This window comes from Oxyura jamaicensis, chromosome 1 (genome assembly GCF_011077185.1).
Source record: "Oxyura jamaicensis isolate SHBP4307 breed ruddy duck chromosome 1, BPBGC_Ojam_1.0, whole genome shotgun sequence".
Taxonomy (NCBI): domain Eukaryota; kingdom Metazoa; phylum Chordata; class Aves; order Anseriformes; family Anatidae; genus Oxyura; species Oxyura jamaicensis.
The window spans coordinates 79,069,552-79,083,722 of record NC_048893.1 but is presented as its reverse complement, the minus strand read 5'-3'; the positions used below and the strand labels follow the sequence as shown (position 1 = coordinate 79,083,722).

The 14,171-nt window shown below is 41.0% G+C and overlaps 1 protein-coding gene across 1 annotated transcript; it reads left to right on the top strand.

Annotated features, from left to right (window-relative positions):
• Positions 1-6,350: 6,350 nt before the first annotated feature.
• Positions 6,351-13,894, top strand: APOBEC1 (apolipoprotein B mRNA editing enzyme catalytic subunit 1). The gene is made up of 5 exons (XM_035316041.1): positions 6,351-6,834; positions 8,042-8,069; positions 8,529-8,917; positions 10,729-10,847; positions 13,289-13,894. The coding sequence occupies exons 1-5, from the start codon at positions 6,813-6,815 to the stop codon at positions 13,319-13,321; spliced, it is 591 nt and encodes a 196-aa protein (XP_035171932.1). The 5' UTR covers positions 6,351-6,812; the 3' UTR covers positions 13,322-13,894.
• Positions 13,895-14,171: the final 277 nt, after the last annotated feature.

The window sequence follows — 14,171 nt, the reverse complement described above, 5'->3', positions numbered from 1 at the left end:
TCTGTCTTCCTTGATGTGGCTTTTCATCCTTTAGGGGTAGTTAACCCTTGCTGCGACCTGGTAGTGTCTGGCAAAACCTACTGTGATCTGCTTGGGGAAAACAGCGGCTCTGGACTCCTGGTTAGTTGTTCAGATTCTGATTACCTGTAACACTGTGATGAAATTTCTATTTCAGGCCATTCTTTCAAACCATATTTGCCTTGCAAAGCAATCTGATGTCAAATGGTAAGCCAAAAGTGACATCACGTTCAGGTCAGTTCTTAGCAGACTATTCTCTCCTTGGGGTGTGTGAGGGGAGAAAAAGGAAATGAAATACAGTATATTAAACTACGTGTAATGTAACAGCAAAAAATATACTAAGTGAGACCTGGCAGACCAAATATCAGTGATGCAGTTGAGCAATATTTCTCAAGAGTAACTTAGAAATCAGAACTTAGAAATCAGAATTAGTCTCTCTTGAACTGGTAGAGGCAAAAGCCAAGCCACGAAACACACTTGTTGCTGCCATAGTTGACTGGAACATTGACATTTGACTGGGTGGCACAGGCATATGAGACTAGGGAAAAGATCTGGAAACTGCTGGGTCGTGTTCTGTACTTAGATGTCTTGTTCTTATGTAAAGAGAAACAGAAGGGCCTGAATCCAGTCCATATGACACCTTTATGGTCACTGCTATTCCTTTATGCACTGTGGTCTTTCTGTTCCAGGCTTGGGGCATGGAACTTCTAAATCTCTTATGGATTGAAATTTGCACTCAAGCTCAGTCACTTACAGGCTGTGGATGATAAGTGTAGTTAAATATAGGGTTATATGTGACTATATTTGAGATACACATGTAGGCATATGCAAGCAGTAAAACTAGACAGCTTACTGGAACCAAAACAAAATCTGAATTTGGATTTTTTCTTTAAATAAACTTCTGTAGAACGAAAACTTTTTTTTTTTTTTTAATGTAGTTTTTGCTGTATTCTCTGAGAGAAGAAAGCATCCAGTCTTGCCAAGAAAGAGCCCAAGTCTTTTCTGTCTGTGCTTCTGTCTGTCTGTTTTATTTTTATTTTTATTTTTTTTATTTTTTCCTAGAGAGAGAACTGTGGATACAGCATTCTTTCAGCATTTGCAGATTTGGAGTCTGTAATATACATGCAGGGACACTGTGGTGATTACAGAAACGAAAGCAAATTAAATATAATGTTACCTGGCCTACTGTAGACAGCACACCTCATCTGGACAACATCCAGCACCTCAGCAGCTCTCCTTCATCTCATTCTGAATACCTGGCTACTATGGTCTGTTCAAGTCTTCTCCACCTCCAGCCTAAGCCTGTGCCCTACCATACAACTTGATTGCTGTTTTCACCATGGTCTGCTTTCTAACTGGACAAAGGTGCCTCTAGCTGTTGTCTTTCTTCTTACATCATTCCTGGTGAGACTCAGATCTGCCAATAGCTGAAGAAGTTGGAAACTTTCCTCTCTGCCATCGTCATCAATTTTTCAGCATTAACTTCAGCAGATCAAAGCTCCAGTGCCAGCACGCTCTTCATGAGTCACCACACCCATGCATCTGGTTGGTTTCCTGGTGGCATCCCAGAGCTCTGGACAGGAAGCAGCTGGTGGTTTGTCTCCCAGATTGGCTTTGGGAGCCCATCTCACCTCTGTTTCCTTATCTGCAGCCCCAGAGATGTTATGCAGAGCTACAGTGCTTTGGACAGGCATCACGTTTTTTTTTGCACTGCATCCATTACTACTGTGGGTCTGGTTAAACCAAGAGAAGTTTTCTCATCAACTAATGACTATTTTCATATATGAATCCTTGAACCTCAGCAATGGTGACTGGAGGTTGGGTGTCTCAGATTAAGCCTCTGCTGAAGGTGGATCGTGGAGTGGAGATTGTTAAGGCAAAGAAGGTGTGGATGGATATGTTCCCCATCCTGCAGCCCTGCCTGTCTGCAAGGTGAGCAGCAACTTTATTACTTCAAAATCTACAATGTGTTAACTGTGGTAGTGAGATCTGGCAGGGCTTCCCTGCCAGCGTCATGCATGACTTGTCTAAGATGAGTCAGGAAAACTATAACAGGGAAAAGAGCTGAGCCACTGTACTATAATTCCCTCTGTTTTCAAGTGTCACCTGGATTATTTGTACTCCCAGTTGTGAGGTCTTTCCATGGCAACATCATGACTGGTGAAAATCTAATCCGTAGCCAAGGCCAAGACTATTTGCATAGCTGGGGGTGATTTTCAGATCACTTTCATACCTGGGTGAGCATTTGCAGTTGACCCCATTGGGTATGCTCATATATATGTCTGAACTGTGACAATTCAGCTGGATTTTTGGATATAGGGTCTACCTCTCCACCTTAATTTCCACCTCATTTGTATTCCACTTCTGCCATCTACTGCTCACAAACACTGTTTAGCCCCTAATCCACTTTTTAATCCCTCACTTCCCTTAATACCTTCTCAAATGAGATGAATACAAAACAACCACTGCATAGTTGGTGTTCCTCCTTGTTCCACTGATTGGCATGAGCAAAAGAGTTTCAACCTGGGAAAAGGTTCCTGGGACCCATCACTTCAGCTACAATCCCTAAATCTCTTCCCGTGATGCGTAATCTCACAGTGGCACCAAGTGTCCCCTGCTCTTGCACCACACACTATGAATGTTCAAGTCCAAAGCTACCAAGACTATTGGTAGATGGCGCCCTGAAGATCGTCTTGCCTCTTCCATGAGGAATATGATAAAGCACATACTGCTGTCTAAACCAACAGGTTGCTATCTCACAAGCACACTCCATGCCAGTGACAGGAAGAGAGACTGTTTTCAGAGCAGCATAGGGCCTGAAACATGAAAATCCTGGCAGAGCAACCCCATATCTCTTGTATCTTCTGAGACTTCTTTAATGGTTTATCTGTGGATCCCAGCTAGGGTGGATTTCTAGTTTAACTATAAACAACAGATTTTGTGGTGGGTTAATTCCAGGAGGCAGCTAAGCACTAAGCAGCTGCTTGCTCCCCTCTCCCTGCCCCAGCCCACATTTTAGGGAGAGAATTAGAAGGGCAAAAGAAAGAGAACTCAAGGGTTGATATGCAATTTAATAAGTGAGGGAAAAGAAAACAAGACAAAACATCAACAAAACTCCCAAATGACACAAAGGCAATCACTCCCCACCAGTGTACAGACGCACAGCCAATCCCTGAGCAACAGCAACCTTGCAAAAATTCTTCCTGAGTTTTTTGTTGAGTATACCGTTATATAACTCAGAAGATCCCTGTGGCCAGTTAAGACCAGCTGTCCTGGCTGTGTCCCCTCCAAGCCGTTTTGCCCACCCCCACCCTACTTACTGGGGGGCAGAATGAGAAGGCCTTGATGTTGTGGAAGCACAGTTTAGCAATAGCTAAAACACAGATGTATTATCAATGCTGTTTTTATCACCAGTCTACACCTCAGTGCCATATGGGCTGCTTTGAAGAATATCAGCGCCATCTCAGCTAAACCAATACTGACAGTGTCCATCCAATGCTTCTGATGTCTGGTTCTGATGGAGGTTTTACCTCCCATGGGAGCTAGAACTTAGAGGTAATTTTTGGTGAGAGTTTAACAATATGTATGCCATTGAGCAGTTCCTGAGTGCTTGGAAAAGACATGATCCGCACTAAAAGCTCACAGAGCTACTCTGAATGCTGTTTCTGGTATGACAGATAGGAAAAGAACAGATGAATCATTGCTTTCTCTCAAGCGTAGTCCACCTGGTTTTGTCATCCTTTTGCTATTTAGAGCCCTGCCAGTTTTGTGATAACTGTATGCCAGACTCAGCCTCTCAAAGGGAGGGTGGATACTCTGATGTCCACCGGGTTTTCTTCTGGTATGTAGACCTTATTGTTCTGCCAGTGCTTTTACACAGCACATGCATTGAAACAACAAGGCAGGCACTAGGCAAAATCAGAAAGATAAAAATATAGTCCTTCTGTGGTGCAAAGTAGTGTGCAATGATGGCAGAAGTACTGCTCAGAGCAGAAAACCATAGTCCAATGTACAGATACTGTCACTTATGGCTTTTTTTTTTTTTTTTTTTTTTTCCCTCACTCTCTCCTCATGAAAAATATTTGATCCACTTCTTGGTTTTCTATAGCATCACCAGTTAATATTAAAAAATGTTTTATAACGATATTGGTATGTTTTGTTAAGGTAACAAGAAGTAATACTAAAATAAGCACACAGGTAAGTCCTTCCCACTAACCATCTGTCCTCTGCCTTGTCTTGGTCAGGGCTCTGCCCACACACCCTCATGGCTGGTTGTCATTCCATGTTGTTGTTCAGAATTAGATTCATAAAGCTCACTGAGTAGTAGCAGGGTGTTAACAGTTATCTTAATCTCGTATGTTTTGATTGCCACGTACTGAAACTGAACAGGAGTCCCAGTAAAGTATTGTTCTGCTGTGTAACCTGCAGTTAGAGAGAAGGAAAGCAAAGGTGCTGGAGAGATAAAAAGACCTATGTGTGGATGTCCTCATCCACCTCTGGGTGAACGTCCTAATAGGACTGATTGTTTAACTCATATGATTCAAAGTTTGTTTTTACTTGCATTTTTTCATTATTATGCTCATATGCTTCTAAGGATGTATATTTGTGTGTCTACAAGCTTGTTTTTATTTGCATGACTGTGTTATTATTCATACATATGTATGTTAATAGCTGTGTGTACTCATGCATATATATTCATACAGTCATATTTTAGCCCTTTTAAAATGTCAAGTTCACAGTATAAATCTAACAAACAAACAAACAAAACCAAAAACAACTGTTTTTTTCTTTCCATAGAAACGTAGATATCTCCTGAGAAAGCTCCATTAAATCCAAACATATCATGCATGTTCATTTTATGGTCAAATGCTCCAGCAACAGAATCTACACTTGGAACTAACACGAAATTTGCCATTGCAAATTGATTCCAGGAGGCAGCTTGTAAATGGGGATTGAGACCTAAGCCTCTGTGGCACAAGATCTGAACTTTCAGTCACATTTAAGTTTTGTCTTCCTCCTTGCTTCCAGACTTCCAACCGCTGATTCTCATCTCTTTCCAGTAGATCATTCATCCAAAAATGTCATGCAAAGGTAAGAATCAAAGCTTAGGACCTTGTATAATCCTCACAGATTTACAAAGTACAAACTTGGCTGATTCAAACCCCGTATCTTTTTGTTTTCTGTGGTGTCTGATCTAGTTTTCCTTCTTATGTGTTCTTCTTTCTTCTCCCTATCCTGTCTGTCTGTCTTAATTTCTTCCATATCTTTCCCTTTCCCTTTTCTATGACTTCTAACCATGTCCATTTTTTTTTCTGAATAAAAATGTTCAGTGTGACGCTGGAGTCAGTGTTATCAAATATACACCTCGGGTTTCAACTGTCAAATAAGCCAAGAGACTTCTGAGAAAAAATACATGCAATGTGCCTGTACTCTCAAAACACACCTGCTTAGTGAAATAAATTAGGGGAATAGTACAACCAGTAGACACCATTTCTGTAATATTATCATGTTGCAGGATTGTCATGCTGTTATCTGTTTCCTGGGAGACATCTGCAGGGAGTTAGCTCCCTGTCACTCTTATATTACTATCACTATGAAGATGTAAGGAACCTGGTGGGTAAAAAAGGCATTAATGAATGTATGCCCACCACTGTGTGCCCTTTGCTGTGTATCATCCTCCAAAATGCATTTTTATGTTCAGGAGGTGTGTGTAGGGGGTCAATGGTTATTTTTTCAAAACCCCATTTGCTGGAGTGGGTGAGATATATTCAGATGCTACGCATAGGTCAGCAATTTACAAATCATCTTCACATTTATCTCTAACATTATCTTAAGCAACTTCTGTAACGGGAAATAATCGACAGTATGAGAAATTGGAAAAAATATTTTTGTTATATATTTAAGTAAATACGAGGTTTAGCCAGCACATACCACAAAAATGTTGAAGAGCAATATTAATGGTAAAACATGGCATGGCCATAGCTGGCACTTCCACTTGGGAGGCTTCAGATGACAGAACGCTGTGGTGCCCTCTGCATTATTCATTGTAACTGCAACCATCACTTTTCATGGCTGTTATACACCTGGCACCGTTTGTTCAGAAGATCCGATGGGCCATATACGTAAAATAGCTACTATTTGTGTCTTAGTTTTATCTCAGCAAATACAATAAAATGATTTATTGACACAGCAAAAAGGACAAATAACTGCAATAGAAACACCTCAACTAATGTATTTGTTGTTTCAATGTTATGTATGCTAATAAACCCTCATGAAAAAGAGATGAGGTGATACACTGTTCTCTTCATTTCCTTCTCTGTGGTAGATATTTACAAATATGCACTTGTAAATTGAGATGCCTTGTTTGACTTGCAAAAACGTCTTGATTAGCAGCAGCTCTTAGTAACAGTGCCACAGGAAACACAGAGAAAACAAATGAACCCAGAAGAGCTGCTTTTCTTACCTGGGACTAGTAGTAATAAAGAGAGAAAATTTCTGTTTCGCACAGTAAAAATAGCTCACCTGATGCTTCCAGCTCCTAGCAGGTGACCTTACCTACATACCCAGATTTGCTTCTGAATGGGACTCACCCTCCTTTGCAGGGACCTTTCTTTAACTTTCACCCAGTGAAGAAGTTTACTTGTGTCAGAGCAAGTCACCATGAGGAAACATTCAGCTAAGTGACGTTGCAGACATCCAAAGTCCAATCTTCAAGAATAGAAACTGAAAGAAACATGAGACTAATAAAAGGAGATCCATCTCCCAAGAGGCTATAGACAGATACAGAAATATCAATGGCGGCTGTTAGCAATAGAGGTAAGTACACCTATGTGAAAAGTGGGCCTATTTCTACAAATTCAGTGTAGCTCTTAACTGTAGTTGTATCTAAGGTACTGGTGAGTACAGAAAACTGTGTGTGTTGGCAAAGGAGACTCTTGTGAATCTATGTGATCTCTTTTGATGTGTTACTCTGTCTTGAGTCTTAGGCTGAGCTTCAAAATACCAGTGTCTCATTGTGTGAACCCTGATCTGCATTAGGCAAGAAGAATTTGAATCCCCAAAGACCTCTCAGTGTATAAAGACATCTCAAAGGCAAATATTAATGGAGCAAATTATTTGGTTTATTTTTTTCACAAATCTTGTTTCCAATGCAAGAACCACCTAGAAAATGCCTTTGAAAGATTTTGTACCACTAGGCTATGTAAGGAGCTGACCAGGTCTCTGTTAATGAAGAACACTATTAGATTCCTGCTGAGACGTAATTTGACTGCATATATTTCATAATTCCCCATCTTAAAGAGCTAAGATATATGGAGAAGTGCCTTTCATATCTTATTTGAAAGTCAATTAACTCTCTTTCCTCCAGTAAAATGAAGGTTCTGAAATTCTTAAGTTTGGCATGGATGGGCTTTTGCAAAAGAAACCCTAATCTGGGAAGGGCTGAATGATACATAGGGTCAAACTTCTTTGCTGCCATGAAAGTCAAAATGTTTATATAATCAAGCAGGTTGGTGGTGCCACCCCATAGGTATTAGAAATCACTTGCCTTTCTGCAATTTTTTTCTTGGCACTGGTATTTTCCAGCTTTTGAAAAAGTCTCATACTAAGAAAAGAGATTGTCATGAGTACCAATGGGAAACTAGTTGATGTTTTGCCTAGCAGAAGTGATTTGGAAAATATGAAGTGAGAAGAGATCTGGTTCTACTCTTTCATTTGTCAGACAAAAGCAGATACAATACTGATGATATCAGTGAAGTTAAAATTGGTTGATATCACAGTATACAATAATGTGTTAAAGTGTGCAAAGTTTCACATACAGAATAGTTTAAATGACCAAGTGTAGATCCTAAGTAGAAATCCACCACTCCTGGATCCCAGAACAGCTGTACAGTTATTACTTATTGAGCCCTTTTATATAAAAGAGATTTGGTGGGCAGTGAAAAGGACCGGGACAGGAGGTGTAGAGGAGATTTCATTTTCTGAACTTCTGTCCCCAGATGATTCACAAATCTTTTCTGCATAGGTCGTGCACCCAGACAGAACAACCAAAGGTAAGGCATATTGTTCTATCATATCAGGCTGCCTGTGCTCCAGGGAATTTTCCAGACACAGACAAGGCTAAGAAGCCTTGCAACTTGTTTTCTTCTCACTATTCCTTTCCCTCATCTGTCTTTCCAGTTGTCTCACTGCTTTGAACAGTGTTGATCTCAGCATGATGTTGGCCAGTCGTGGCTCACCCTGCCAACATCTCTCAAGGAGGTATTTCATCTTTCTCAGTGCTGTGGGTTTTTCACTAGAATCACTCTAGGGGAATCATTCTGGGGTCTTCATCTCATTCCAGATTTAGATCACTAGATTGTAACATTTTTCAAGCTACTCATTTGTGATGGAAAAGGCTGAGAGTGGGAATAAGCATTGGCTGACGCAACACAGAGCAGGCAGTGGACAGTGTGACCAAACATCACTGAAATATTGGGGTCATAGAGGCACTGCTGATACTTTTGTTTCAGGTGGAAGATGCAGCCAGATGACTTCAAATCAAACTATTTGCCTTCCCAACACCCAAAGGTCGTATATCTGTTGTATGAGATCAAGTGGTGCAGAGGTACCGTCTGGAGGGGTTGGTGCTCAAACAATTCTACCCAACATGCTGAAGTCAACTTCTTAGAAAATTGCTTCAAGCCCTTGTCATCAGTTTCTTGCTCTATCACCTGGGTCTTATCTACTACCCCCTGTGGGAAATGCTCCAAAAGAATTCTGGAGTTCCTGAGGATACACCCCAATGTAACCCTGGAAATATTCGCAGCCAAGATTTTCAAACATCTGGATAATCGTAACCGGCAAGGTCTCAGGAACCTTATGATGAAAGGAGTCATCATACGTATTATGTGTCCTGCAGGTAACCCAACTACTCTTCATCTTTGTCTGGGTGTAGACCAAAACCTATAGGATTATATCCGCTACCAGCAGTTGTACTTTGTATTAGTGTGGATGACTGGTATTAGGAATGACTGGTGAGTACCCAAGTGCTGCTTTCTTCTGCCTTATTTCTTTCCCAATCCCAAAAAGCTGTAGGACCAGCATGGTCATTTCCTCTTGCCAAACATGAACAAGGAAAGTTATGTCATTCTCTAGCCATCCACGCCTTCATTATATACAGTGTGAAACCCTTGCTGGAATATCTTTCCTGTCCGTCTTAGCATATATATGCACATCAGTTTACTAACTGCACCTAGTAAAGAGATTCTTTTGATAGCTGGAGAAGAGAAGGAGACCCACCTACAGGAGACTCAGATTATGCATCACATACTACAAATGTGTCTTTTGCACCTGTGTTTTTTCTATATCTTGCTTGACTCTTGATGTTTGATTAAAAACAAAAAGTCTAGACAAGTAGCTCACAGAAAGGAAAGTACATTTGAAAAGATTAACTCCACATACGTGTCTAGATAGTTATTACTGTAGTGTGCAGCTACAAAAGCTACCAAGTCAAATGTAAACTTTAAGGATACTGTTTATCTTGGGGAACCTGTCCCTGGGATTATGCCATCAGAGGACTGAAAGAAGCTCTAGCTATCCTGTCAACACTAAGATAAATATGAAGCTGTTAATCTTGGTAACTGTTAGGGTGTTCACATCAGGTTTTCCCTGATTATAGAGGTAAGTCAGACAGAGTCATGAATGAAGCAATAAGTTTATTATCTGAAGCTTCTGTGATCAAGCTCTAGGCTGCCAGAAGGTGTGCCTAAACAATCCTGGTTACGTGTCACTTTCCTTTGCAGTTCTTCCCTGCAGCCTGTCTTTCACAGATTCTTTCTCTCTTGGCCAAGGTTCTCTGGCCTTATGTCCTTATGCTCTTATGCGGTATCTGTGGTATGGGTTGCCTAAGCCACTTTAGTAATTTCTGTCTGGTAATTCCCCTTTTTAGACATGTTGCTATTTGTATAGTTTTGGTTCCCCTTTCCACTAACTTATTTGTGTAGTTGCAGGTCATTGTTGGGCCCTTGCATGAATACCCTCAGATGAATATCTTTCCCTTGTCCTTTACCTTTGTCTTACTGAGAAAAGATTGACTCGCTGATATTTCTGAAGAAAGAACTAGGCTAGAAAAACTTGGCTGGCAGCTAAGCACCACACAGCTGTTCGCTCACCCTCCCCCCTCCCTCTCTGGGTTGGGGGAGAGAATCAGAAAGAAATGAAAGCCTGTGGGTTGAGATAAAAAGAGTTTATTAGCACAGAGAAGAAAGGAAAGGAAAATAATAATAATAATGATAATAGTACTACTATTAACAATGTGTATGAAACAAGTGATGCATTATTACAATTACCGATGCCCAGCGTATCCTCGAGCAGCCACCCCCACACCCCCCCCAGCTAGCCACCCCTATATATTGTTCAGCATGCCGTCAGATGGCATGGAATACCCCTTTGGCCAGTTTGGGTCAGCTGTCCTGGGTCTGTCCCCTCCCAGCTCTTGCTGCACCCCCAGCCTGCCCACTGGCAGGACAGTGTGAGAAGCTGAAAAGTCCCTGGCTTGGTGTAAGCACTGCTCTGCAGCAATTAAAACATCAGTGTGTTATCAACATTATTCTCATCCTAAATCCCAAACACAGCACCATACCAGCTACTAGGAGGAAAATTAACTCTATCCTAGCTGAAACCAGGACAGCTTTTCTTTCAACAGGAGTGACTGTGCATTTCTTTTCTCAGATTACAGTTACAGTTGGAAAAGATTTGTTGCATACCAACATGGAGAAGAAGATTATTGGCCCCGGAGTTTCAGTCTGTACATCCTTCTGAACTGCATAGAGCTCGAGCGTATCATTTGGGTTAGTAGCCACTTTAAAGAAAAGGCTGAGAGCTAAAATAATGCAAAGTCCTAGACAAATGAAGTTTGCAGAACCCTGGCAATGGTGTTAGCAGAAACTATAGTAAGAAAAATTGGCATGGGTTTGGTGTTGTGTAAAAAGAGGGCCAAGTGGCAAGATATTGCCAAGGACTTTGCTGATACATTGTGCCTTTGTTTGTGGCCAGGAATAGAGAAGGGAGTTAGAAACACACACAGTTTGATACTAAGGAAAGGGTGAATTATTTCAACTTTTTACATGGATCAATTACAGTATGTTCTCTTGCAGCTTACTGGATCTATTTGATACTAAAAGCTCATTCACCTGTGTAAACATGATTCAGGTACACTCTTTTTACCCCTCAGGATAGGTCCACTGATTTCAATGAAGTTCTGAGTGTGTTCAAAAGCCCAGCTGTGTGGATTCAGTTCCAGAGCTTACATATAAGATTATCATATGACTGAGATCTGCATTCCCTACCGGCTGTTTCATAACTACAGAAGTTATTTGCATGGTCTGATATCCCACTACACAAGAAAGAGGAGGTGGTCAACTGAACAGGAGAGAAGAGCAGGACTGGAGATAAATTCCCAGCTCAGCCATCCTTTATGGGGCAAGGGAGTTCTTGTTTGACCTGTTCCCTGTATGTAAAACGGGGGTAACTGAATGGACAGCAAAAGACAGAGGAAACGATACACAGAACTGCATAATACAGACAGGGACTTAAAGTGTAGGAGGAGGAAACCTAACCTGTTTATAAGTTGCTATAAATGTATTTTTTATTTCTGAATGAGGAAAAGTTACACATTGGACTCCATTTCAGTTCCATCCACCCCAAAGTTTACATGGGTCATTTAATACCTCAGGACCCATCCTTAATTCTAACTGTATGACTAAGAAGTTCAGGTAACAGGGGATGTAGTCAGTGGCATTGTCCAGTCAGTCAGCTAACCTAACAAAGTAGTTATGCAATGTAACTCTTTAGGAGATATTTTCCTTCGGCTTTGAGCTTTCCTCAGTCTCCTAATACCCAAGATTAAATAGTTTAGCAGATCATACACAGTTAAATGTATAGTATGTTGCTTACCAGAGATATGAACAGAGCTGTCTGCTACATCCCTGTGAGCACCTGGAAACAACAGCAGATTCAGCAGTTCCACAGGCAGCTGCACAAGCTGAATATGACCTTCAGGTCTCAGGTCTTAGTTTCAATAAACCAGCTAATGAATGACCTGGCTCTCCCTGTGCCCCTGGCTACCATGCTGATTACTGAGGGGCTCTGCTGGCTGGGAAGCTTGCACTGGGATACTCATGCTAAAAGTAAAGCACTTGCTCAGCTGCTTTTCTCATTCAGACAAACTCAAGCCAGCCATAAAATCAAGGTGAATGGGATCCATTACCAGTAATTCAACTCCCTACAGAAAGAACGGGAAGGTGTATCTGGTCAGTGCTTGTGAACACCCAGCTACATTATACTAACTGTGCTGAAAGTTCAGATATGTCTCATTGACCATTGCCAGCTCACGCTGTCCTTGGGGCAGAGAAAAACTCCCTGAGTTTTTCTTCCAGACACATGCTCCTGACAAATACACTGACTCTTGTGTCAAGTTCTGGGCTTCCTAACAAGGGCACTTAGAAACCAGAGAGGTTCAGAGGAGTATCACTGCAACAGCTAGGGGGCTAGAGCACTTGCCCTGTAAGGAGAGTGCATTTTTATATTTATAAATCTACTATATATATTTCCTAGAATATATCTACAAGGAAATGTTTTTGTTCCACCTCAAGAAGGTTAAATGGGATCTTATTGCAGTTTTCCACTACATAAAGGCAAAAATGACAGAGCCAGACTCTCCTTAAACCTTCACAGATGGAAATTGAGGCAACAGGTGCAAGGTACAGCAAGGGAAATTCCAACCAGATAGAAAGAAAAAGCCTCCTGGTGACAGTGGTACTGTACGGGTAACAGGTGCCCAGAGAGGATGTCAGATCTTCATCCACTGAGATACTGACGACTTTCCTGGGAAAGGTTCTCAGCTGCCTGATTAGCTTTGGAGTTAGCCACACTGCAAACACACTGTTGGACTAGATAGCTCTAGGGGACCTTTCTAAGTCAAATAATTCTGTCTTTCTACAGAATCCACCCCCACTACCCCTGGTTTCAGCTAAGCAATCTGTTACCTTCTAAATGCTTCTGTTTCTGAGTAGGAGGCCTTTTTAGGAGGGGTTTATACTGCACATAAATTCTGGGGTGTTATCCTGTTGTATGGAAATCTGTGTCCCAAGGTAGATTCTCTGACATTGTGATGGTGGATCAGAGTGAACTCGTGGAACTGATGCTGCATTTTCAAACTCCGGATTGTGTTGAAGAGTCTCAAGCTTTTGGCATCTAGCTGTTAATGTTCATATTTCTGTCTTCTTGCTAGGGGCTTCCTCCACTGTCAAACTTTGAATACTAACATCAGCAGCATGCTTACAAGTTCACTTTGTGCACCACAGCATTACCTACAGGACTGGAAAAGCCGATTCCTGGCAGTCTTTCTTACTACAGTTTTGCACAATGAGTTTCATTCTGTCACTATAATAGGCCTTTATACCCAGAAGGCTGGGCATTGCTAAATATCGGACACAGCAGAAGGAGCATTTCCTGTGGACAAGAAATCATTGGGAAGTTCAGATGATGCAGCCAGGCAACAAGGTTACAGTGCTCTGCATCTTTAGAAGCCTTCCTGAGAGTCCAGTGTGGATGAGAATCATACCCCAGGATGAAGCCTTTCAGGTCTGATGATTCTGCAGTCCGATTCTATGAATACTCTCTTGAGAGGACAGCAAATAATATTTTTTCATGCTCACTTGTTCTATAGATTTAATCAGAGCAGAGCACTGTTTTTGAGAATTTTTTATGAAGGTCACTTTCATGACTGTGTGTGTAAGTTTCAGAAAATACCTCATGATATAAAATTAATATTTTTGTTATATTATGATTATACTACTGCTTTTATTACACTATAATACAATTATATTACAAAGGATTATATTGTTGGTGGCTTTTTATTATTATTATTTTTTAATGTATTTATTATTATTTTTTAATGTATTTATTCTCCCTATGTAGAAACAACAGAATAAATGGAAAAAGTCAACTCTAGAAATTCTGTCTTTCTGTTCAGCTGCTGTGCACACATTCTTCCACATTCTGGAATCCTAGGTGTTCATTGCAAACTGGGAGAACATGTGGAGAAATGTAAAAAGTCTCTGACTTTCCAAAAGGAAGCACTGAGTGGAATGGTGAGATAGGAGATATAGAAA